Below are 25,428 nucleotides of genomic sequence, written 5' to 3'. Positions count from 1 at the left end.
ACCTGAAAAGGTACCTCAAATTAAACACGTAACAAATGTCAGCATGTTTGATATGACCTAATCTTTCTATGCTATAAGTCATGATAACACTTTTGTGTATCTCACATGGGCGTCAAGGAGAAAAACATCTTGTCTGTGGTTCACTTCGTTGCTGCGGTGACATTTGGGAAAACTAAGAGTTTTCAGTTCAAATGAAGGTTTAGGTTGTTCGTTAAATGAAGTCTGGGCCACGGGTTGAAAGGTAAGGTTAAAAATTTAGGCAACAAAACCATTCATTGAACGCAGTGCAGTCTGTATCCTAAACGAGGCAGGGATGGCAAAGGTAAAAAATAAAACAAGCAGATAAAAGCTGTACCATCTGCACACCCATCAACCTTCATTCAAACATTTCCTGACTTCTGAATGCTTGACTTTGTAACTCTCTTAAAATAAGAGAGTTTACTGAAACATAACAGTAGGCAAATGTGATTAGCTCAGCTGAGAGTAGTTTGAGACCCTTAAAGCTCGGTGCAATTGGGCTGTGATAATCAAAATACTTGACTGTGTAAATGTGAAATGTATTGTATAGTCCAAAGTCTGTAATAAGCAATAAATTATAATGATGAGTCCACCCTGGCCAAACTACACCCACTATAGGTTCTTAAGTAGACAGGCTACTCATTCCTCTTATACAAGGGGACATATTTTTGGTCACTTTGATTTAAATTAAAATTCTGCCTTTTTCTTTGTAGGAATTAAAACTATGATACTCATAGTGAATACTAACATTATTTCTAATGTTCTTTCCATGGGCCAAATAATATTTTAAATAAATTATCTTTTCAAGCTGAATTGACTGAGCTTAATCAGTTTAAATAAAAACACCACTCATGGCTAGCATTTTAGATGATGAAGGATTAGGGCTTAAGCTTCTTATCTGTTCAAAAATTTTCTAATCTGTGAAATGGAGATAGTTATGTGTAAGGGATATTATGAAACCTATGTAATGTTAATAAACTGCTTTGAGGTCTTCCAGTAAAAGTGTAAGGAGTTAATGTCTTTTAATGCCAATTGACATTTTCCATGATAATTAATTTGATACAGTTGTTAATTCAGTGTTGTAGAACTGAAAAAATGTATCGTCCTGAAAACTGGAGAGAGACATTGATGGGGGGCCTGATTCAATGTTCTTGAACTTGGTGGAAAGAGCATCATTGTTTTCAAGTGGTATTGGATTAAGTCCCACAAATAAATATATGAACGATCATCTCATTTCACTGTCCCCAAGAAAACAGACGTAAAATGGAAGCAGAGAGGAAAAACAGTAGGAAGTAAATTATACGTGTAAAGCTGAAACAATAATAATAATAATGAGGAGAATATATATGTTCACCTACATGAAAACTGTTTGCAAGAATAGGGCACACTCCTGTGCTTTGTTTGCCATGCCAATAACCTGTGTGACACACAGTTGCAATGCATATACCTTAAAAAGTAATGGGGAAAAATTGGAAGAGCTCCTGCATAATTTAGGATCAGGACCCAAGGCAGTCTAACCTGATCTGAGTTCAGGCTACCACACTCTCCCCAAGGAGGCTGGCTTACACAGAGAGTCTGCAGCCACACTCACAGGCTCCTTCATATTGTCAAATGTGATTTAAATGCCATGAAGGTTTGACCTTTAATGGATAGATCCCACAAAGTACCTGAGTGTATAAACACAGACCTAATGCTAACTTACATGTTCTTGTGCCAGTACTATTTGCATTCATGAGCTGTTGATCTCACAGGCATGGGTAGCTTGAGCTGGGCCAGTCAAAATGGGTACTGCCCCCAGTTCTTCTGTCAGGAGTCGGTGCTTTTTTGGCAGGGAAGTGCATCCCATGTGTGGAGCATTTACTGAATCCCCGCACTTTACAGTGTGAGAAGTAAACCCAATGCTGTAAATTCAAGAAATGCAGAATCTGCTTCATCTTCTGTTCAACCATCCCCTTCCCTGGCGGAGAAGGGGAGTGGGAAGCTGTGAGCAGTGATGCCTTCAGGCGCCTGAGTTCAGCCAGCCTGGTTGCAAGTCAGCAGCTGGGGTTAGCTGCTGCAGGGAGAGACGTTTATCAGCTGCTACGTGTAGAGGGTAAATTTCTCAGAAGTGCTAAACCTCCTCTCTCCATGCCTTCACAGGAGCCATCGCTTCACTGTACGGCTGTTCACTCCAACTGAGCTCGCGCAATCAAGATTGACAATACTTCTTGCAGTGTTTAATCTGCATACAACAATTAGACTGGCCCTAGAGAGTAATTGGATTACCAGGGTGTTTGAATTAGTTGATGAGATAAATAACCCTATCCCATAGCATTAATAGGATGAAGTCCAGCATGGCTGAAGCTTTGCCATGTGCCTTCAGCTTGAGCTCCAAACGTCACTTGGGTTTTGTTGTCCATATGTAAACAATCAGGATGGGAGATGAACTTTTCCTAACAGTGAAGACAGGATTTTACAAGTGATGCTCACATTTTATGGACCGTGCACCATGGTTCCATGGGTCATTACAGTGGCCTCCCAGATCACTGGCCAAAACTGTATTGGTTCGGCAGTGGGCTACAGTGGGGAGTTATTCTATTTTGCCATCTGTAAATGCTTTTCCCTATAAAACTATTTAGCATTTTTCCCATGGGAAATAAACATAATAATTAAAACGCTTCATGTCACAGTCTTTTTTTGTGTATTGTATGCTGCTTTTTTTTTAACCTAAAAAACAGGATGCTGCATTTTTTTCTATGAAAGCCAACCAGCCTGGATGAGGATGTTGTTCCCTTTTAGAACAGAACTTTCTAGCTTCTGCTTAAGGTTATTTTTTTTTCCTTTAAAACAGTTCGCGTGTCATAAAGGCTACCCTGTGAGTTGCTTGCTATGAGCAGGATTTGTCTTTCCCAACTCAAAACATCTACAAAGCAGGAGGTATCTCCAGCTGAGCTAGTCACCCCAGTCAATGGTAAAGAGGTGCCTTTACGTATTAAATGCCTATGCTAGGATGAGTTCAATTTCACTCTGGAAGTACCTTTTTCCATTGACTGTAAAGGAAGCCTCATGGAGCCTCGCTCAGCTGAAGGCATTGCTTCACATGAATCCCTCCTTCTGTGCCTGAAGTTGTGGGAGAAAGTGTTTAGAGAGCGTCCATGAAAACCCAGATCACTTCTCCTGCAGAATCAGAGGAAACAAGATTTCTCAGAGTTTCTTTAAAATAAAAAATCTTTTTCTACATTTTTTGCAAGCATCAGCAGTATGAGAATAAATCTATTCTTAACTGTGCTTTTTCTTTAGTGTTGGAAAGGAAGATTTCGACAAGACAAAGCAGAGAGGAGCTGATAAGAAGGGGAGTGCTGAAGGAAATGCCCGAGCAAGGTGATAACACGTTACCTAGAATTTAGCTCCTAAGTGCTAAACATGGATGATAAAGCCACTATTGCATTGTTTCCATGTAGTATAAATAGGTATGAGGAGACAGAGCTGAGGAGTGTGAGAGGTAATTTGGGCCAGTTGACAAAAAACTGAAGTTGGAGTTGGGAGATTTGTGTTCTGTAACTGCTCCTGCCATAGGTACGCCATCTGACTTCTGGTCATATCCTTAAGTATTTTGATGCTCCCTGTAAATAATGTGACTCCTGTGGTTCCTACTTACTGTTTGCCGGAATTTTTTTAAGTTAGTGATTAATCTGTTTTTTCAGTCAAGGTCTCCTGTCTAAAGCAACTGGAGTATAATATGAGAAATTTTGAAAGAAAATTTGGAGGCTTTGGGACCCCCAAGCAAATCAATAGCATCCATTTCAGGTATCAAAAAGTACCAGTGCTGGGACTGTACAGATCCCACCACTATCACACCGACCACATTCACAAATGACACAAACATAAAACTGTGGGGAAGATACCACTTGTTTCAAAATGCTGTAAGGGTTAGTAACTGGTTTTAACCAGAATTTGTGTTTCGAAAAGCCTGAGTAAGCCATGGTTAACACCTCTGTGCTACATCTGATTATGTTTCTAATGGTATTCTTTCTAGCATTATTGATCTTTATAAATCTAGATCAAATAAAAGTTAAGTGAGTAAAATAATTTTCGGTAGCATAAAATCAAACCATTCGTCATTTTATCAAGGAGTCTAAGAACTCCATGATTTCAAAAAATATTTTTCTCCTAGAAATTGTGTTACTCTGCCTGAGCTGAAGAATCATGGAAGTATCAATGTGTATGGTTAGTATCATACACATTGATATTTAGAAGTAAAGGGCTTGTTTGTTGGCACGTGACATCACTTGTCTTTACAGTGTTTTGCTAATTATCAGGCTATGGCATTCAGCATAGCTGGCTTCTGAACTTGTCTCTGCCACTGTCTTTGACTTAAAACAAGAAATGCAAACTCTCCATACCTCAATTTGTCCCTCTGTGAATTTGTTACATTTTTTTGCTACATGCTTTACTGGGGAGCTGTGTGACTTTGTCCATTGATGGTTGTAAATTGCATTTAGACTGCTGGGACAGTTAATGAAATGTGTTAACGTTTCAGGTTGGTTGCAAACAGTCTAAACATAAATACTATCGTTTGTGCTAAAAGTGTGTATGCTTTGGTCATCAGTGTCCTTGACACTCTATTCCGCTCTTAAAAGGGTGGGACTTTGGATCCCTTACAGAGATTGAGCAAAGTGAGAAAAGGATGTAAAGATGAACAATTTTTTTCCCTTCCTCCCGTCTTAAGAAGGCCATCAATCCAGTCTGTGTTGCCTTCATCACATTGTGCTTCCTGTCTGATGAAAATTATGGATTTTAAGGACTACTTTGAAATAATACAGGATTGCTTTGAAGGTGCTAAAAAAAGAGATACAGAAAAGACGGTGGTTGAGCAGTGTGAAGGTAGTTAGAAGAAATGACTATGGAGATGAAAGCTAGAAGGGGAAATTACACGGAGTCTTGAAATGTGAGAGGTAAGAAATGTTAAGAAGCGACTGTTTCACATGGGATGAAGAAGAAAGAAGTGGAAAGTGGCAAGTGTCACTTGGAGGCAGGAGGTGTTCACAGAACCAGGACATGGATAAGAGGTGGGAATGCCCCATGCGGAGGCAGAGAAGAAAGAATGGATTTATGAACATATGGAAGAAAGGAGCTGAAGAACCTGAATGCTGCGGTAAGGTAAGAAGAAAGCCTTGTGCAGCTGTCAGCTATAGTGAATGAGACAAGGTTAAGAAGGCAGACCTTAGTTTTTACACATCAAATTGAAGTTAGAGAGTGGATGAGAACGAAACCATCAGCTTAATCCGTGGAGCAGCCCAGGGTGGTAAGAGAGAGGCTGCATAATTGTGCTGAAACCAGGGAACTGCCAAACATCCAGGTCTGATAGCACACAGCAAGGAAGAGGAGAAGAGTGGAATTGCCACAATTAATGAAGAAACAGTGGGAGGAACCGGCAGAGATGCCAGGTAGATTTGCATAATTTTTGTATGGACAGCAAGAGAATCCTGCAGAAGGAAAGCAATCATCTGTGTGAACTGCAGGTAGGGTGTGAGCAACATGAGGATAACAAGCCTTAGAAGTGACCAGAGAAGAAACTCGGCAGCAATTTTAAAATGCATGGAACAGAGAACAGAAATAAGGGAAGAGAGAAAGCTGTGAGCCAGCAAGAGTATGTAGCATTTTTCAGAAATATAGAGACAAATAAGGAAGAGAAAGAAGTTTTTTTCAGGATTAAAAAAAACCTTATAGCTGAGGTAGTCTGAGTAAGTGAATAAAATATCATCAGAGCTGGGAAAGAATTTGACTTGCAGAATTTAATAATGATATGATATGTGATACAGGAAGACCTCAGCTTGGTTTTTAAGACTGGGTAATGACTTTGTGACCTGTTTTATTGATTAACTGGGCACACATATTTTGAGAACTTCTGTCTGAATTCCTGGCTGATCTACCTACTGGGATGCACCTCAGTAGTCCTGCAACTCTGCTCCCTAATTGTCCAGATTTGGGGCCTGTTGGAACACATTGCAGCTCCGTTGTGGTCCATGCACACATTTCTTTGCTGTGTAAACCAAGATGCAGGGAGGAAGAGAACAGGATGTTAATGTGTACAGACACAAAGCTGGACCTGAAAACCCACATGCACTTCCAGGCCCACTGCTGCGGAGGTGTCCACCCAAGGAACGTGGAAGCCTATAGAGTTCCTTTACAGCATTAACTTTTCAGAGCAGATCTGCAGCCTGATGTTTCACATTTCAGTAAGTTTTTCTGCTTTGCTTCCATGGAAACTTGAAAGCAGAGGGATGCTGTGTGTTGTCAATAGGTGCTGAGGAAGTAGTTAAACTAGACAATAGCTTTTTAATTTTAATTTCAGATGGTGATGTAACAGTAAATTTTGAAACTTCAAATGGACACACCATAGCCATTAGTGAAGAAACCATACAGGAAGAAAATGTGGTAAAAGCCAGTGGAGATAATGGTACTTCATCAGAGAAAGCATCAGCATCGGAAGGAAAAAAAGAAGATCAAAAAGGTAAATGAACACATTCTTCACAAATTGTTTTTCATCTACTTAAAATATTAACATGTTCTTCCATTAGCACCAATACATGCTGTGAGTTCTGTTCTGCCACAAGGATGCCAGCAGAACCTGCCGAGAAGATAAGACTTGTGAAACATCAGTGTTTCGTCACTGGTAGGCATGCATTTTACTGTGGATATAATAAGGTCATAAAGAGAAGCATGGTCTGAGCATGAAAATGTGCGCAGGGATGTTTGATTTCTAAATTCAGTGTGAGCCTTCCCTTGTAGCCATGGGCAAGCTTTGGTTTCAGGTTTTCCTTTTGTGAAAGAAGACACTAAGTGCATATGCATCACCTTGCAAAATCATTGTAGAAGTGGCTTGTGGGTTGAAAGTTCAAAACTGTTTAAGCCACTTAAAAAACACGTATCATTTTGAAAGTAACTTCAGCAACTCATTCCTATTGGTTTTCATTAAATCTTAAACACTTGCAGCCCAACTCTTCAGAAATATTCAAGGGGCTATATCACTACCACAAACTGAACTTAGGTCATTTATGGAAAATTTACTTTATGACTATAGGGCTTTCTATGGATGAATTGCAGTAAATACTGCTAAATATTTAGCAGTCCCAAACTCCATATTAGTTTTCTTACCTTTACTCAGATCTACCTTGGTAACAGGAGTTTGACTGAGTAAGAAAAAAGTACAGATTAATGCAGAATCATAGGATTTGGACCAGTTTTATTTCTTTTCTCTAGCCTCTTGAATAATGCACCACTTCTTTTCCCTGTCAAAAAGTGTTCTAAATACTATTCCATTTGTTGGATTTTCCTCGAGGAAAGAGCAAGGATACAAAAGATCAAGAACTTCATGGCTGGCCGTTAGACTGAGCAGCCTTTCTAATGTCTTCTAGTAACCTCTACCTAGTGATGAATGAGGCTCATTTCAGCTAAGAGCAGATGAGAGGCTCAGTTCAGCTAACACAAAAATTTGAATTCTTCTCTGAGCTATGTAAATCACTTGACTATGTAAAAAGTAGCTGGATGTCCAAGGAGAACTGCCTTTCTTATGAGATTTCTAGTACTTCCTGTCTCCCAACAAGACAGAAATACAAGATTAGCCTTTTTTATGACATTTAAATACGCCTATCTTTTGGTGCCAACTAGAACCAGATGTGTATTGGGTCAGGGGAAAAGAGTTATAAAAGCCATGGAAAACTCCTTTAAAATGGTTCAGGTTAACTTTGGGGTTAGATCAGACCACATATTATTTTATGCATCCCTAAATACAGCCCTTTGGAACTGTCAGGTCTTGGAATTTTTCCTGAGGTACAGGTTTTTTTTAGAAATACACATTGCTAACTATGTTGAAATCCCCTTTATCTGACTTTGTAGAATGTAGAACTCCAATGAAGCGGGAAAGGTTCAATATCTATTTCAAACACATTATTACACTCTGCACTCCCTATATGTTCTGTTGGCCTTACAGGGAGAAATTAAAAATGATTGCTGTACAGGAGTAGACTCAGTACAGAAGAATATATAACTATCACTCCAGTCCCTCTCAGAAAATGAAGTATGTATGAAGGAGGGAGAAGGAAAACAAAAAATGAGCAAACTTTGTATTCTAGGCTTCATAGAATGTCTACATGACCATACAGAAGATGCAAAACACTTCAAGTATACTTTACTCTTACATTTAAACATGAAGTTTTTCTACGTGTAAACATCTTGAGTCTCCTGAAAAGGAACAAGATAGACTTATTGCAGGGGAATAGTCTGCCCAAAAAAGGTGTTAAGAGTCAATTCCACACATCAGCAACGGTGTTACACAGTGCAAATCCAGTACAACTCACTGGATAGTCATTGTGAATACACTTCAGTTATTCTTTACTTTATAGCACATTAAGCAAGAAGGTGAGTGAGTCTGTTGAACTCAGAGGAAGAGTAAGGCCCACTGCATCTCACAGATGCATCTCACCTGACAGATTAATCCTTGGTGATTTTTTATGGCTGATGCAGTAGGTATGCATTCCACCCACACCCACTGGCAGAGTCAGGAATTAACAGCCACAGAGTGGAGGTTTGCTATTGCTTACAGAGCATCAAAATAAGAGCTGAAGGAGGAATACCTAGCTCACTGTCTTCTGCTCAGACCATAAAACATGCTGATGTATCAGATCACAACCCTCCATCATAAAAACTGATAGGTGGAGTGAATACTAGCTGGACAGTCGGGAGTAATGGGTGCAAGGAGTTCATCTTTAGTGAGGCTAATGTTAGGCTTTTTAGAGTCATGAACTCTTATGTGTAAATCTTGAAGGAAGTTATATACACTTCCCACGTTTATAAGACCTGAAGACAGGATTAATTCCTGCTCTTTAGTAGCACGGTGTGCTGCAGTTCCAACTCTGGCTGAATCAAAGTGTTCCAAAAAATACATCTCGGCCCCTGAAAGTAATGAGGTTATTTTAAAATGTTTTTATGAAATGGTGGTGGTCTTTTCTTGCTCTCTTGTTTAAGTGGGTCTTGAAAATGGCTTTCTCATGTAAATATGATGATGACTGCCGGAGCTGGAAGTTTAAAAAGAACAAGTGATACAGGCACATTGTGATAATATGGTGAGAGTTGGCAGCAATGCGTGGTAAAATGTGGAATATGTTGGGAATTAAAAGAAGTTAAAGGAAAAAAGTTGTTTCAGCATGAGCCACAGAAGTACAGTATCAACAGGGCAAACAATAGGCTCAGCCATGCAATGTAAAAATGAGATAAGCAGAAGCGAGTGAAGAAGACAACCCCTGAAAGCTGTTCCCTGTGCTGCCAGGCAGTTCCATAAATTGCGTACCCATCTGCTGCCTGTCAGCTCACAGGTGCCTTTCGTATTTGATGAAAAAATTCCCTTTGGCAATTTAAATGTGTAACTGCTACTGTTTATAGTAATGATGAGATGTCAGTCATCCAAGTGGGGTGTTTAAAAGGAAATTTCTCCTTTATGGCAGGATAATAAGCTGGTGACAGTTTTACATAAAACAGGTAATTGACGGATAAAGCTTTGCAGATGAGAAATCAGAGAAATATTTTTCTTAGATCATTTATTCACATTATGTTTGTACTGGGTTGAGTTCTGAATTCTTTTGTTTTGTTTTGTTTTGACTAAGAAAAGTCACTAGCATCTTTCACAGAAAATGAGGAGCTAAACTGTAGCCATTCTCTGTGAGCACCCTGGAAGGGACCCAGAGCAGCAAGTAGCCAGGCAGCATGTCAGAGTACACCCTGGCTGCCTGGGCAGCAGATCAGGCTGTACCATCGTGCCAGGGCTCCTGACCTGTGGTCCTTGTCTGCAGTAGCCCCTGCAGACCGCAGTGCTCCAGGTTCCAGGTGGGGTATGAGCATCGCAAGAGGATCCAGGGAGTCTCTCTGCCTCCTGCCCCCTACAGCAGTGTTGGAGAAGACCAAAAGCCACATCAGTAGAATAGGTGTCAAAATTGTCGCTGTTTGCCTCCTGAGGTGTAGGGACATTGCATGCTGACCCAGTAGTGAGGTGCTGCTCATTGTAAAACCTCCCGGTACTGTGTCAGAGCTGCTTTTCTCCTTTCCACCTTCCCAGGATGTCTCTGGCACACAGATGTACCAGAGAACCCTGAGTTTGTATCCGAGTTCAGTTTGTAAACTTAGGTCTTACTCATTTTTATCATAGCAAACTAAGTATTCTCGTGATTCTGGTGGATACTTCCACATTTCATTGTTAGCTTGGGCTTGAAGAAGTGAAAGGCCCAGTAACCATTAGCCAGATACTGCCTGGAAAAAAGTAATAAGTAGTTTCATTTTGCATATCATCAGTCAGGTGTGTTAGATGCTGCTTTGGTAAATAATTGCACTGCAGGTAGCCAGAGCTCTGTTGCGGATGCTGTGGGTGTTGTGGGTGACATGGAGCATAAGCTTCTGATATGTTCCTATGCCATTTATAGCAGACTGATCCTCTCAGGTTTTCTTATGTCCTTCAGTGAAGGAAACAGTTTGTAGTCTTGTTTCCAAATGAATTCATGGGATACATGCGCATAATGTTTTTTCCCCACAGGATAACTCTCATATGAGAGCTGGCAAAGGTTCCAGATCTTAGTACGTTAGGTTCAGAGGTTCTTTCCTCTATGCTTTGTCTGCTCTCCCTTAAATCTGCCATTAAATTTAATCTTTTATTTTCCTCATGGGAAACCAATAAAAAAGGTTAGAGACAAAAGCTCTGGTCTTATGAGCATGCATCATTGCTGACCAGCGCTTTAGTTTGTCTGCCAAGGAATGTTCTTGAAAGTCAAATTTTCTAGGTTCCTCTTCTCAGAGGTCTTTGCTTTATTTCCCCAAAGTGGAACAAAACCTGTTGAATTTAAAATAGTAACCCTTATATTCCAGGGTCTCAGACAGGAGCCTGCTGTCTCTCAGAAGACTAATCCTGCAAACCACTCACTGTGAGAGACAAGGCAGACTTTCTTCTCTCTTGTGTGCCTAGCTGGCTTCCTACCCTCCTGAGCTCTGTAGATCATCGACATGAGCACCATATATAAAAGGGGTTTTTTTTTGCCTGACTCCCAAAGAATTTCTCACTCCAGCTGAGTTATTTGCTGGCTAAAACCAGTTCTTCTAAGAATAGTATATCTTCAATTCATCACCTGAACTATGTGAATGAGGCTGAATCCAAATCTTCTTAAAAGGAAAGCTACTCTAGATAAAGCTGTATTTGGGCAGAGACTGTCCACTAAGTCAGCCAGGCTCGTGACAGTAGGCTGACGTGAGAGGCACGGGCTTTCACCCGCAAAAGTTGAGTGGCAGAGGAAAGCTCCTGATTTGTAAAGCTGTTTTGTTTTTTTTTCTTCTTTTGTTGGAAAGGTATCCTAATGTGGCTCCAGAAGTAAGATTGGGAGGTGATTTTAATGAACTAACCACTGAATTATTTGAGCATATCTATACAGAAAGTATAACGGAATGTGTAGCGCTACATGCCTTTCGCTTTCCAAGTCTCCCATAGACCAAGAAATGGTAAAAGTATGTAGCTGACAGTGAAGATGTTTTAGGTATTCTCTCTTGATTTAACAGCTTACTTTTTATGCAAAAGTTGGACAGTTAGCAATTTAAAAAGACAGTCAGTGGTTTTTTTCTCTTTTTTATCTTGGAACCAATGCAAAATATCTGAACATGGTTGCTTTAGGTCAGATGTTACACCTGTCCTTTTCTCCCCTCTCCTGTTTTCTACACTGTCTCTGTTACAAGACCTCTTGCACATGGTGCTGTTGAAATCATAGAGTAAGAAAGATCTGGAAGTCTGCAGACGTACAGATCTGCTCATCCATCTTCAAGAAGGATGAGTTAAAAACTTCAGAGAGAGCGGCAAAAAGGATCATGAGACAGCTGTTCTTGTTGAGCTTAGCAAAACGGAGCCTGAGAGAGCCTGAGTGCATTTGATGAATGTAACAGGTTGGTATATAGCCAGGAGAGAGCATGGCTAAAGGACAATGCTGGCACAAGTAGAAAGGAATAAACAGTGGCTTGAAATACATTTAGACTGGAAATTAAAGGAAGCTTTCTAACAATTAGAATGGGTCTTTTCTTGAACAGAATTTTAGTAGCAATAGCAGGAACAAAAAATGGAGCTGGTTAAATCTGAAGTTTATGAAAGGATTTGTATGAGTTGACCACCTGCATCAGCATAGTCAATGGGTCCAAAAAAGAGACAAAAGACACCTTGTCTTGCCCTGTGTCCCATGTTTCTGAGTGACAGCTTCCTGGGTTTTGATTAATCAAAACACAGCTCTCTGCATAGGCTGGAAAGGAAACTCATGATTCTCAAAACTCTTACGGAGTTTCATTTTGCAGGGAGTCATCCTGCAAAAGACAACAAATCATACGTTATTTCCAACTTCCATTTTACATAGTGTTATTCCACTGAGTTGTGCTCATCTTCCAGGAGAAGGGTGCTTTGCAGTTGATGTAGATTATATGTTTGCACTGCAGCACTACTGGTTTTCCATGAGCTAGCTTCATGTCACTGCTTTAGCTGTAGAACCAAAAATACCAGTACTGTATGACAAAATTCTGGGGTTGAAAAGCTTTGGCCTTTGGTTCCTTAGAAGTTCACAAAAGTAAAGAAAAAAATATTGTATTATACAACCCATTCATGTATGGCTTCTGAAACTATACCCAGGATTTTCATAGGTCCATTTGGTCCAGAGTTTGCAAAAGGTCCCACATTTAGCTTCCAAAATAAGTCATCTGATTTTCCAGTGCATGTGGCACACTGGCATCTCTCTGAAATTCTTTGAGACTTGATGAGTCCCCACAAGAGCTGTTGTATACGGAGTACTTTGTAACCCTGACCATCATTTAGGTGTTTACATGAGAGCACAGCTTTCTTAAGAGTCTGGCCCCATCACAGTTTCTGGGAACAAGAAAATCTAGTCTCAAAGTGAGCTCTCTTGAAAATCTGGCCTTTGGAAAATTTATTCTGAACATAAACATATTATTGATCCAAATGCTTAATGAGACATTAACATTTGCTTTGCTTTCCTATTTAAAGAGTAATTTATAGGCAGATTGCTTTTACAGCAGGTATCTTGATCAAGGCAGCAGTGAATAAAAGATATTCCTATCTGATGGTCTTTTGGAGACCTTTTGTTAAAAGGTCAGTTCGTGATGAACAGATGTCTACATTAAGAAAAACAACAGCAATAAAAATACATTGCAGCTGGTACTGAGGTACCTGGGGGATTGGACTGAACAAACAGATGGGTCTGAACTGATTCAGATGCCTCCTTGTTTTGGCAAAACATGCAAAAGAAAGAGCAGGCATGAAGACCAAGGGTCCATATTCAAGCAGAATCATGTTAGGGAGGTACAATTACAACATAATTATATCTTGAGCCATTTACAGACATCAGACCATCCCTGTCACTGTTCAGGATCAAGCCACTGTTGCCATTATTTGTCTTACTACAGAACTTACGTATATACCAAGAATTAATTGTAGCGTCTTACATAAATGCAGAAAAACACAAAAAAGTTCCAATGGACTTGAATTGGAAGAGAGGACACTGCGGTTAGACACTGAAAAAACAAGAAGGGACCAAACCAGGATAACAAGCACAATGCCGGTAGCCTAAAAATTGTCAGCTTTGGCATCGGAGCAGAGGGGAATTTGAGGGAGAACATCAGTGAATGTTCACAGAGCCTGAGGGGCAGCACAGGAAAAGCAATGAAAAGCGTCTGCTTCAGAACTTGGCTTGTCGCTGGCAAAAGCTGGTATAATGGACTAGTCAGGTAGGAACTCGAAATCTGTATGTCAAGAGTAAATGAGAAATAGTTTGGGCAAGACCAGACTGACACTGAGGGCAGTCAAGTTTATATCTGATGAGATAAAAAGATGAAGCTAACAAAGATAAAAATGACAAAGCTAATAAGACACCAAGAGAGACAATATAGTCAAAGGCAATCATCTTCACCACAGCTTTCCTCATGGCTGTGAACAAAAGAAGATTCATTGGTCAAGGCCAAGAAAAGGGCATGTAGGTAATCAAGGGGCAGTCAAGACTTGATGAGAGCTGTAACTATCTAGCAGATAGGATGCTGCTGTGCAGAAAGAGTCTGCCAGTCTTTGGTATGATGTATGTAAAAGTATGGAAAGAGCTGTTCTAGATAAAGATGATATCCCAGTGATGGCAAGGTATTTCAGTTAAAACCAATGTTACATAAATTGCCAGTTTTAATCACAACTGAAGTCTCCAAGCAAAAACTTTGATGTGAATGAACTGTTCCGATTTTGGTTTTCATTTATAATTTTTAGTTATTTCTCTAAAGAAAATTTGAAAATTATTAGTTGGTTGTCACTAGGATGTGTTTATTTGCAACTAAGTAAAGCTTTAGCCTTATATTTTGTACTTTTTTTCCTGAATCAGAAGATAAATTCTCATACACATTATTTAATCCACTATATAGTTTAATGTAGATTGACTGAGATTCTAAATAATTGCACTGTATTACTTTAGAATATGGTGAATGGTGAATTTCTTTTTACTAGGTTATTGTTCTCTTTTCAATATTTTCTCTACTAATATGACTGGAAACAAAACAAAGTAATGGTGTATAAGTACACAAGTTTTAATTTCTTTCCTATTAGTAAATAAAATTAGCATGCTGGACACATAAGTAAACGGTATATCAAATAATTGTTTACACTTAAAATTCTTTCTGATCATCATGTCCTTCAGGATCTTCAAAATACAAAATCTTCTTTTGCCATGTTTGTTACTAAAGGAATTAAAATTTTAAAATGTCCTGCTTTTTCAGAATTAAATCAGTTTTTAAACCTTGAATGAAGGTAGGTAGAATTTCACAAGGAAATGCTTTTTGCTATAAAAGAGGAGAGCAAAATGTAACAAATATGTATGTTTCTTTCTCTTCCAAAGTCTTTCTCTGGTGTAGAGTTCTTTCTCCGGAAAACAAAGAGGCAGTACAAGAATCTGTGCTCAAAAGAGTCTGTTTGAAAGCTGTAAAAAGTTGCTATGCAATGGTTCTTGAAAAACATTAGCAAAAACATATTAGTCTATAATGGGCTGGAAATAAAGGAGGAAGACACTGGACAATTAGCGTTATTTCTTTCAGTTCATGAAGAGACATATGTGTGCATGTTGCTTTTAATAACTGCAGGTGATGCATCAGGTTCATGTTAACAAGCCTTAAGCTAGAGGTTGAAAAGGCTTTGTTTCTGAGATGACGAATGTCATTGTTGTCCAACACATTATTTGTTTTTCATTTACTAATCTTAAAATGAAAAGGTGCTGCCTATCTCTTGGGAATCTTTTACATGGGAAGGAAAAGAGCAGGGAAGGACAGGAGATCCAGGAACGGCCATTTAACGTGTGTAAGAGTGAGACTCTAATAGGAACATACTGCAAGAAATGAATTGGTTTCATCTCAAGTGATAAAAGAGACTGTTAGAAGTCCTTGCAATATTTGCTTGGTTCCTTTCTTCCCCGAACACTGGAGTTTTTAGTAACATGCAAAGAAAGCCCACGTGATTCTGATGGTATGCTCTTGCTTTTACAATACCGTTTTCCTGGAAGGTTTAGGAAGGCTATCTTGCGACCAAATGGGCACAGAGTTGGTGTAATTGAGAAGATAAAGATTCCCATCTGGGAAGTTTAGATGTTCCCATCTGGGAACAGCTAGTCTTACAACCACAGCAATTATGTTGCAAAATTTTATGTTGACTATAAATGGCTCACCTCTATTAACATTACATTTGGCATTAAGCATGCACTTTTGAAGTGAATTTCCTGGTCATCCCCACTTACCCTTCTTTGGTTTGCAGAGCACCTAAACCAGGTTTCTGTTGGATGAAACTAAGCCAAAAGATACGTTCAGGAACTTGTGATCCCACCACTACTGGGCATGCAATCTACAGAACTAGCCTGAGGCTAGTCCAAAGTCAAGTCTCCTGAAATGCACATTGTGGACATTGGGTCCTCAGTGCTACCTCTTTCACCCTACAGAGCCGTTCCTATTGCATGAGACAATGTAGATACAGTCCAAATTCCCGTTGAGTAAGGAACTGCTGATCCTTGAAAGTGCAGTCTTGTAACAGTATCCAAACAGCTTGCAGGAGAGGAGAGCATTCCCATGGCAAATATCCTATTTGAGTTAGCTTCATCTCTTTCTGAAGAGTAGAAATACCCTGGGGAAGATACCCAAAATAAAGCTGCTATTAGCAAGCAGTCTGCAGCGTAGGAGAATGGGTTGCTTCAGGGGAAAATTTCAGCTGCATAGCCGTATTTGAACCCGCGGCTGAGAGAATGGCCCTGTTCACATTCAGATTCACATGAATCTGAGTTTTATTGCCTGTTGATCTCAGAGGGCTGGAAAGAAGCCGAGGGAATTTGTTAGAGGAGTAAATGGCATTTCCCTTGTTGAGTTTGCAGCCAGCAGTCTAGTTGGGGATACTGAATGTTAAGGATGATCCTTGGAGGTCTAGAATAGGTAAGACTGAGAGAAGTGCCGTGCAAAAATCTTCAATGGGAAGGACTTGAATTGAGACGGACAGTAATTTTTTTCTGAGATATTACTTCAATAAGAGGCTAAAGATGAAGAAGTCTCTTCTGATTCCCAAGACCTCAAGCAGCAAAAAGTATTCATTGTTGTCAGGCTTGCTGTTGAATGTACATGTCGTATGTCTGTGTCAGTTGGCTTCTGTTCACTTTCTTATCCATAGAGAGCACTACTGATCATTGCCCAGAAATACCGGCATCCCATGCTCCACCGCTACCCAAGCCTAAGCCTAAATCTAAAAAAGCTCCACTACCACCAAAAAATGCTATTGCTGCTTCCACCACCACCAGCCATAAGAGTAACGAAGCACCTCATGCTAAAAAAAAGGGAAAGGCTCCTGCTAAGCAGCCTCCTCTCCCACCACCCAAGCCAACAAGTCACAGTGCAAATCGAGAAGCTGGTGAGTACTGCACAGGCAGTGCCAGTTACGGTGGGTGCATGTGCATGGGGGTGCTTGGCTTGGTCTTACGATAACTTCTGCCTTTGTACATAGCAGCATTACTAAAGAGCATGCCAGGGATGTTTTTAGCTAGCTTCCCACTGAGCTCTGGTTCTGCTGTCTGCAAACACCCCCGGACAACGGACATATCGCTTCACTGTTCAATGTACGTATGCACAACATCAAGCACATCAGAGACTATGTTGAATTCCCAGCTCAAGTGTGAATGCTGGCAACAAAACGACCCAGAGAACTGCTGAAGAATCAGCAGGGAAAAAGGTGACTTCTGAAACCAAACATATGAGTTGCCCCAGAGTAAAACTACCTCGGTCTTGCTGTAACTTTCTGCTGGAAATATCTACTATTCTGATTAATTTGGCAAGAGTACAAGATCTCAAAGAGGTAAAGGATAAAACCATGAAGACATCTTTAAAGACTGTTGAGTAGCAGTTGTTATAGCTGCAAAAAAAAAAGAATTCTAACTCATTAGAAATGGCCAGGCTTCGCTGAGCTGGTTGATGGCTCACTGATTCTAAATATGCACTGGAAACGGAAAATGTCCATCATCAGGCACATACCAGATGTGTTTATCACTATACTTTCAAACTGAAATTGAGCAATGATGCTAGATTGTAGATTATAGGTAGCTATTCTTAAAGTACCGATCTTGCGTTCGAATGATTGTAATTTAGATGATGACCAAAATGAAAACGTCCAAATATAATTTGAACTCAAGCAATATTATGATGAATGGAGTGTATATATGCATTGGCCAACTTATACAAGCCTTGTGTTTTCAATCCTCTGTCAGTCTTTCAAAGCCCTTCAGTCCCTCCAGTTTTCTCTCCAAGTATACCTCTTCATAGCTTGTACATTTTGGCACATTTTACATTTGAAGCACATAGACGAGGACTGTTTGAAAACATTGCAAGACAGCTAGAGTTACAATAATAACTTTGCCATAAAATATCCATTAACTTGGTATTAACTGTCCCTACTACATCAGACAACCACAAGAATAAATATTTTGAAAACCCAGAATTTGCTGCTTGTATTTCATGTTCAGCTGGAAAACTCAGTTCTCAGGTGAAGGAACCTTATAACAGCAGACCTTTCAGAAATAAAACAACCCATCACATAAATGTTTAGACCAATGGTTGGTAACAAGCTCTCAGGTATCTCAGTTCTCAAATTAAAATACATTCAGATTCCAGATTCGTCTTTTAGTAGCCTTGCTGAAATTTTATGCAATGCTTGCAACCATATAGGTATAAAATACATCAATATATCCCTTATATAAAATAGTACATATTCTACTGGTGATTTCTTCCAGCATTAGGTACACCGTGTTCATTTGAAGTAGGGCAATACTTAATAAATAGAGCTGATCGAGAGCAGTATTTAGTACAAGAGGTTTATCAGATCCCCATGAAAGTGAATGCATGATGCAGCCCATGATCCATTCCCATGAAGGAGAAGAGGAGTATGAGTAACAACTGAGCCGTGGCTCTCCTGAGGGCATCACAGCAGGTTTCCAAACTGAAATAGTGGAGTTGAGAGAAGGGGGGACTTAAACGTAAGCATGGACATGTGCCAAAAGGCAAGTAACAGCCATGAAATTTTTCATTTAAACGGAATTCAAATCTTCTACTGAAAAAGAGACATGACAGAAAATTGTCAGCCAGCCCAGTCAAAAGCAACAATAGCAACAGCACTTTTGACCCACGTGAAAGTGTAGGGGGGATTTTCCCTGGGAGAAATCTTTCAAGTTGCTGTATCTGATTGTAGGTCCAGAAAGGTTCTGAGAATAATGTAAGGGTTTTTCAATGGAAACATCTTGTGACATTTTCCCAGCAACAATTATAGTGTGGCTGTATTATGCTGGTGTTCTTAAGTGCAAGCGTGTAACTGGTTCTGTTGACCTCCAGCCTGTGTGTAAGTGCTTTGCTGGATCAGAACCAGAGCCCTTTCTCACTACCATCCACTTATGCAGTAAGGTTTCTGCTAAATAATATGCAGGTTGGAGCTACCATCTGTTTCCACTGCAATTACGAACTGCTGCCTGTACCATTTCTTTGTCTCCTTTTGATTTGCTGGTAAGTTAAGTCAGTGATTTGTAGTTGCTGTGGATGATTAGTGCAGTATCAGTAGATTCTGTACCGTGCCCTTTGCGCTTACCTTGCAGCACAAAGAGGAACAGTGATTTGCCTGAAGTCATGAGTTTCTGCGGATTTTTCCAGATGTACTGAAAGCCTCACAGCACTCTAAATGTTTATAAACCATAGCATTCGGCTACAGAAGAGAACAGTATAATGTGTCTTCTGAATTATTTTCCATCTTCTTTGAGACTGAGAACAGTCTCACTGTGAAAGCTATTTTTATATCGTGAGCTTATTATGGCCAGTATCTGTATTTTGGTTCTATCCTAATCTGCTGGGGTTTTGTTTTTGTTTAAATGCTTCTAAGTAAAGTAGGCCTTTCAGCAGATTTCTATTACAGCTTTCTGTTTTACTCGATAAGCTTAGCCGCAAGGCTGCTGTGTAGCTTTATAATGTTTTCATTTGTTCTCTTGAGGTTAATGCATTTTTACTACAGCAGGAGTGTTTGAGTTGGATGCATTTTGTTGAAAAGGACTGAATCGTTAAGATGGTTGTCATTTTTATTGCTTTTTAAATGAAAGTCAGAAGTCTGAAGCTCCTAGTGCAGATAATGGGCGCATCAACACAGCAATCAGAAATGTGACTGGCATGCACATGGGCATGCAGGTTAGCTGAAACCTCTTGCAAACTTGGGCATTGATACATTTATCCTTCAATATAGTAAGTATCACAGGATTAAACAGCAACATCACTGGCCAGCTTGTACAGCTAGTGTCAAAACTTTGTGTCACTACATTTTCGAGGCTACTTCGAGTTGGTCACTGGTAAGACGAAGACCTCCAGTATATACAGGAGGCCTTCAGTGCCTCCTCCCTTGTGGACATCATTTGTGCAGAGTGAGATCAGTCGTTTCTGTCTCTGTTTTATGGACATGCCCAGCTGGACCTGAAAGTACATCTTGTTTTGTTGTCCTCTGCTGCTTGCCATTAACTAGGAGCACACCACTTGCAATAACATTGTGAAAGGTAATTAACTGATATCTGTAATGGTTCATTGAAAAGCTTAAGGAAAATCATGGTGTTCTCCTAGTGCTCAGACCAAAAATTCACGTAATAGAAAAGGTCAAGCAGTTTTCTCTGTCTGGTAGCAATGTTTTCAAATAGGGCACTAAACACGTTTGGAATAAGTAGTGGACTTTTTAGATGACGTCCAGGCAAGATGTAATGGGTCAATGCAGAATGCTAGAATCAAACTCTCACCCATTTGTGAGGTGGATCCCCTCCACTGTTCTTGGGCAAGTATTCATCGCTTCAGTTTTTCCCACCTCAGAGGTGAAATTTGAACTGCAACATTTACTTGTCTCAAGCATATAGATGAAGGATTGTAGAAGTATCAAGTGTAATTTTTTTCATTTTTTAAATATCAGCATACATCAATCCATGCAGAAGGAACAGTGCAAAAATCATATAGTTGCAAGACTGTAAAATGCTTTATCTTTTCTTATTTTAGCTATTTCCTCTCATGCAAAAAAAACACCAGTTTCCAAGTCCTCTTCATCACCATCTCCTTCGTCCACATCATCTCATCCCAAAGCCTCTAAGGAGACTTCCAGCAAATTGGGCACATCAGGGACTCCCAGGGGCAAGAAGAAACCTGGGAAACAGTCAGCCCCACGAACAGCGCCGGATGGGGCTGCTGCTTCCCCCTCAGGTGCCACAGCCAACAGGTTGGAAGCGAAGGCAGAAAAACCCGAGCCTGAGCAACCTTCCATAGGTATTTCTGAAACCGAGGATGCAGACCAACCAAGCAAGCTCGTTGTCCCCCCTCCTCCGACCGCTGCCCCTCCTCCACCTCCACTTCCACCTCCTTTTCCTGCTGCAGCCGGTCAGCCCGCTGTCTCCTCAGATGCCCAAGATGTGTCAGATGGCTGCATGGCAGGATCAGATACTAAACCTCTTCTGCAGGCTGAGCATGGCAGAGACGAGAGCCTGAGCAGTACGGCCCTAGATGGTGGTCCAGATGCTAGCGAAGAAGACACAAAAAGGTAAGACGGTATGGCTGTCATGGTTAAGTGGTAAGACCCACAGCTAAGGAAGCCACGTTTATTCTCATAAGAGACACTGTAAGCACGTGGGGATCTCTTCTGTTCTGCTGACTTGTAACAGTTTGTGTCCTTTTCTTGGAGGCCCAGGGCAGTGTTGCATCCCAGCACAATTTGTTCTTCGCCAGTGTCTTTGAGCCATTCGCCTGCAGTACCTCATGTTTCCCCAGGTCATTGCTCATAACCTGCCTCCTACGGCATTCCGTGGCTTAATGCAACCACTGCAGTCAGCAGCTCAGCTAGTAGCTGATAACACTTTTGTTTCTCTCTCATAAAGGCAAACAAGAAATGATGCTGAATTACAAGGGGGTTTTACTTTTTTTGTGGATATCATTAAGTATCTCACTGCTAAAGCTCTCAATTCAATAGCTGAATTTACTTGCAGACTTGAAAATGACAGTTTCAGGCTTCAGTTAGTAGGTGTTTGGTCTGTTGCTGCCTAATAGCTTGTCTAAGTCTCGGATACTATAAAATTTAGTCAAGATTAAGGTCATAATTACATTTTTTAAGCAAAATAGCTGGCAGCAAAAAAGAGGCTGGCTTATTAATCTGTCTTTTTCCTGCCATGAGAACCAGCATCTTTCGTAACACCCAAGAGAGTTTAGTCTAGATGCCAGTGGCTTAGAGACTTTCCTTTAAATTCTTGCTGGTATCTCTGTGCTAGCATTACGTTCCTGTGCTGCTTCTCCTCTTGCTCTACCCTTCCTTTACACAAAGATTTTCACAAGGCAGAGAGCACTCTGTTGCCGATTTCCATGTTCATCAGTGATGGACGTGAACATTTTGGACTCAGGAGCAGTAAAACTGTATTTACAATAATAGAGTTAGGCTTACAGAACAGGAAGCTTTGCACTCCCATACGCTCTCCGACTCGCTCCTCTCACCCCCAACTTTATGAGCTGTTTTTCTTTTCTTGGTAGCTTTTGTGTACTATTGGTCCCATCCCACAAGAACTAAAAAAGAATTAGGATTTTTCTTTATACAGGCTTTGCAGCACGTCATTCCAGACTGTTTGCATTTTTTTGCTAACATGCATACATACAGATACGTATACACATACACATACTTTATATATGTTTTATATAAATACTTTTTTAGAAAGAGAGAAGTTAGTTTGAGTAACAGAACTTTTGTTTTCATACTTGCTTACACAGTCTGTCTCCCATTTGTGTTCGGTGCTGCTTGCATTAATGTGACACCGTGTCTGCTTCTGAATTAACAGCTTGGCTACCAAAGAAGACCAAGAAGCGGAGGCACCTGACCAGGCACACTCTGAACTGGTGGAGGAGGCTTCTGATGATGCTGCCCCTCCTGAGAGTGAAAGTAGCAGAGAGAGCCACAGCAGCGACTCAGACTCTGATGGACCGATACTGTACACAGATGATGATGATGATGATGACGATGATGATAATGCAAGTGCTGAAAGTAAGCCCATGACAAGAAGGGTGTACTGGGAAGGGGTGGCCACCTTCAAATATATCTAATATACATGTTTGGCCTGGGCTGGCTCAGAGAGCCTACTAAGCTGCTGTGATTGCATCCAGATTGCTAACTGGAGCTTACTGGTTGAGTGTAGTCCAAAGACATCTACACCCTGCAAGATTTTGTGCAGCTGCCTCCCTTAAACTGTGGCGTTCAAGAGAGCAAAGACTTTGGGATGGAGCTGCTAGCAAGCACATCAGTCCATGGGTGATTCTGTTCTAGGATCTGGTTCTCTGGCAGGGCATCCCGCCAAGAAGTTGCAGGCTACCTTTTGCACATTGCGTTATGTGAGCATGCCTAACCCATGCTAGTGCAAAGTAAGGAGAGGAGGGTATGGCTGCATGGGGTGGTTTTAGATGATCTAATATTTTACCACTCCTGAGAAATGAGTGTCCTGCTTCTCCCAGACAGTTGTGATCAGAAACCTGCTGGGGCCCTTGCAATGGTGGGAGCAGATGAAGCATTGCACGGATGGGAGTGGAGGTGAGAGGAGCAGGTTCAGGAGAACATGAGGGTGGCACAAGGCCTCCATGTTAGGGCATCAGCGAGCCATTGATTTGGCTTGCCCATGTCATGAACCACTACTGTTAAAGCACCAGCGTAGCTTTCAACTGAATTGCACTAGAAATCCCAGAGTTTCTTGTGGGAATAGCAGGCAGGGGTGGACAACAGAGGAGGCCCATCAGTCAGCAGCTTCTCTGTCTGAAAGTCATTTATTCCTCTTTGATCAGGGTGTTTCTAAGCATTGGACCTTAGCAGACAGAGCGGATCACAGTGGATTACTTCTAAGTTTACAGCTTTGAAATTTCATCTGGGGTCATGGCTGTATCATCACCATATATCATTTGGCAGAAGTCCTTGCTATTGCTGAAGGGGATTGTGCTGCCCACCCTCTGCCTCATCCCTGCTCCCAGCTGTTCTTTTTTCCCTTAGGCCACCGCTCATGTTTGGTTTTGCAGTGGTGGCTGATTTGCAGGAGAATCGGTTCCCTGATCCAGCTCACCACATGGTTGCACCTTTGCTGGAGCAAAGGACATGGCAGCAACAACCTGTCAGGGGTAGAGGGGAGGGCAACCCTACCCCTACCACCTGCAGGGTAGCCTTATGTCAGAATAAAATGACCATCAAACCGTGGCTTGAGAGCCTTGCCTGTAGCCATTCAGGAGGAGGTGCTTCGCTGTGCTTAGTGAAGAAGGCCTGAACACGAAAGTGCTGTGTACTGAAGGGGGATGAGGGAAAACGAACATTTTTTTTTTCCTTGGACACTGGTGCAGCAGAAGGCGAAGTGCCAGCTAGCTCAAGAGGCTGAAGTCTTCTGCAGTTCTGTGTTTGGTTTGAATATGATTCAAACTGGTAGCAACCAAAAATTCATGTATTCAGACAGCAGTATGGTGTCTTACGAGAAGTGAGCTGGGAGCCTGTGGTCTTACCAGACTGTCTAACGTCATGAAAACCTGCCAGCCTAGGACATATGTAGCCCCCTCGGTCAGAATATCAAGCGACAAGGGAAGGACTAAAGGCCGTGAAAAATACTCTTCCTTCCACAGCTGGCTGAAGTTAACGCTGGCAAGATTGCACGGCCCTTGTCCCTACTGTATCTGCTTTATGGATAAACGGATTGCTTCAGAGCCTGGGGGTTCCTGCCTAGGTTACTTTACAAGCACTCAGAGCACTTCCCTAAACTGTACTTTTTGTTTTAATTTACAAATTAGTTAAAGATGAAAAAGCACTATGCAAGAACTAAGTGATGTTAGATTGAAAAAAAAAATTTAAATGAGAGAAAAGATGAGAGAATGAGACTAAACCATTTAAAGCTGAAGCAAAAGAGCAGCAGGTTGCTAAATATACTAAGTAGATAAATAAACCAACCTGTAATGTATCAGACTTCAAAGACACTTAAGTGTAGATTTGTCATTTTTATCCTATCACTTCACAGATGACAAGTGATGTTTGTAAAACTCCTCTATCAATTTGGCTGGTAGCTTTTTCATCCAAGCCTTTCAGCTTTTTGGTGTTGTGAACTGAGCTAAAACTATTTTTCTTTTGATGTTAATTAAAATTCCTCTCCTGCATGTGGGAACAAGGCTGCTTTGGGGAGGTATTAAAGTTCTTACTCAGAGTTTGTGTCTGTAACCTAAGCACGGATGAACTAAATCTACCCTCCTCCTCCTTTCCTCAGGCTCTTTGGCAAGTAAAATTCGTCGCAGGGATACTCTTGCTATCAAACTTGGCAACAGACCATCTAAGAAAGAATTAGAAGACAAAAACATCTTGCAGCGTACATCTGAAGAGGAGAGGCAGGAAATCAGACATCAGATTGGAACGAAGCTAGTGAGGTATCAGTGGCAGGGTAAATGTGGTTTCACTGGGCGGAGGTGGAAGAAGAGAGTCAAGAACACTGGGTTCACGTTTTAAATGCAACCCTGTGTGTGGTACAGGATCTTCGTGGTACAACTGCCTGGAAAACAGTATTTTTATTTCTCAAAAAAACTTTAAAATGTCAATAATGCATTTTTGTTTTGCAAGAAACAAATCTGAGAGCTTCTGGGTTTTTGGGTTGTTTGGTTTGTTTTAAAAAGAGGAAGAGAGTAAGAGTGACTCAGGAATAATCAGTGCCATGGTTCAAGCTTTTTCTCACATTGGTTAGCAGGGACTTGCACTTGTGTATCCCCATCTTGGCCAGAGTAGTAGTTCCTGACACACAGAGCATGCCTGTG

General features: G+C 40.9%; 1 protein-coding gene across 3 annotated transcripts in view; it reads left to right on the top strand.

Moving 5' to 3' along the window:
• PHACTR2 (phosphatase and actin regulator 2) overlaps window positions 1-25,428 on the top strand; it is a gene marked incomplete at its 5' end in the record, with an annotated part of 146,590 nt that overhangs the window by 98,168 nt on the left and 22,994 nt on the right. For 2 of the 3 annotated variants that reach the window (XM_082307573.1, XM_082307574.1), the window contains 6 exons: window positions 3,298-3,378; window positions 6,353-6,511; window positions 16,754-16,990; window positions 20,638-21,172; window positions 22,452-22,654; window positions 24,891-25,047. In XM_082307573.1, the coding sequence (XP_082163699.1) occupies window positions 3,298-3,378; window positions 6,353-6,511; window positions 16,754-16,990; window positions 20,638-21,172; window positions 22,452-22,654; window positions 24,891-25,047 (1,372 nt within the window). The remainder of the gene's footprint in view (window positions 1-3,297; window positions 3,379-6,352; window positions 6,512-16,753; window positions 16,991-20,637; window positions 21,173-22,451; window positions 22,655-24,890; window positions 25,048-25,428) is intronic. The other variant, XM_082307575.1, reaches the window with a different exon arrangement.

This window comes from Platalea leucorodia (genome assembly GCF_965183815.1).
Source record: "Platalea leucorodia genome assembly, chromosome: 3".
Taxonomy (NCBI): Eukaryota; Metazoa; Chordata; class Aves; order Pelecaniformes; family Threskiornithidae; genus Platalea; species Platalea leucorodia.
The sequence above is the reverse complement of the archived record's forward strand: the minus strand, read 5'-3'. Positions and strand labels throughout refer to the sequence as shown.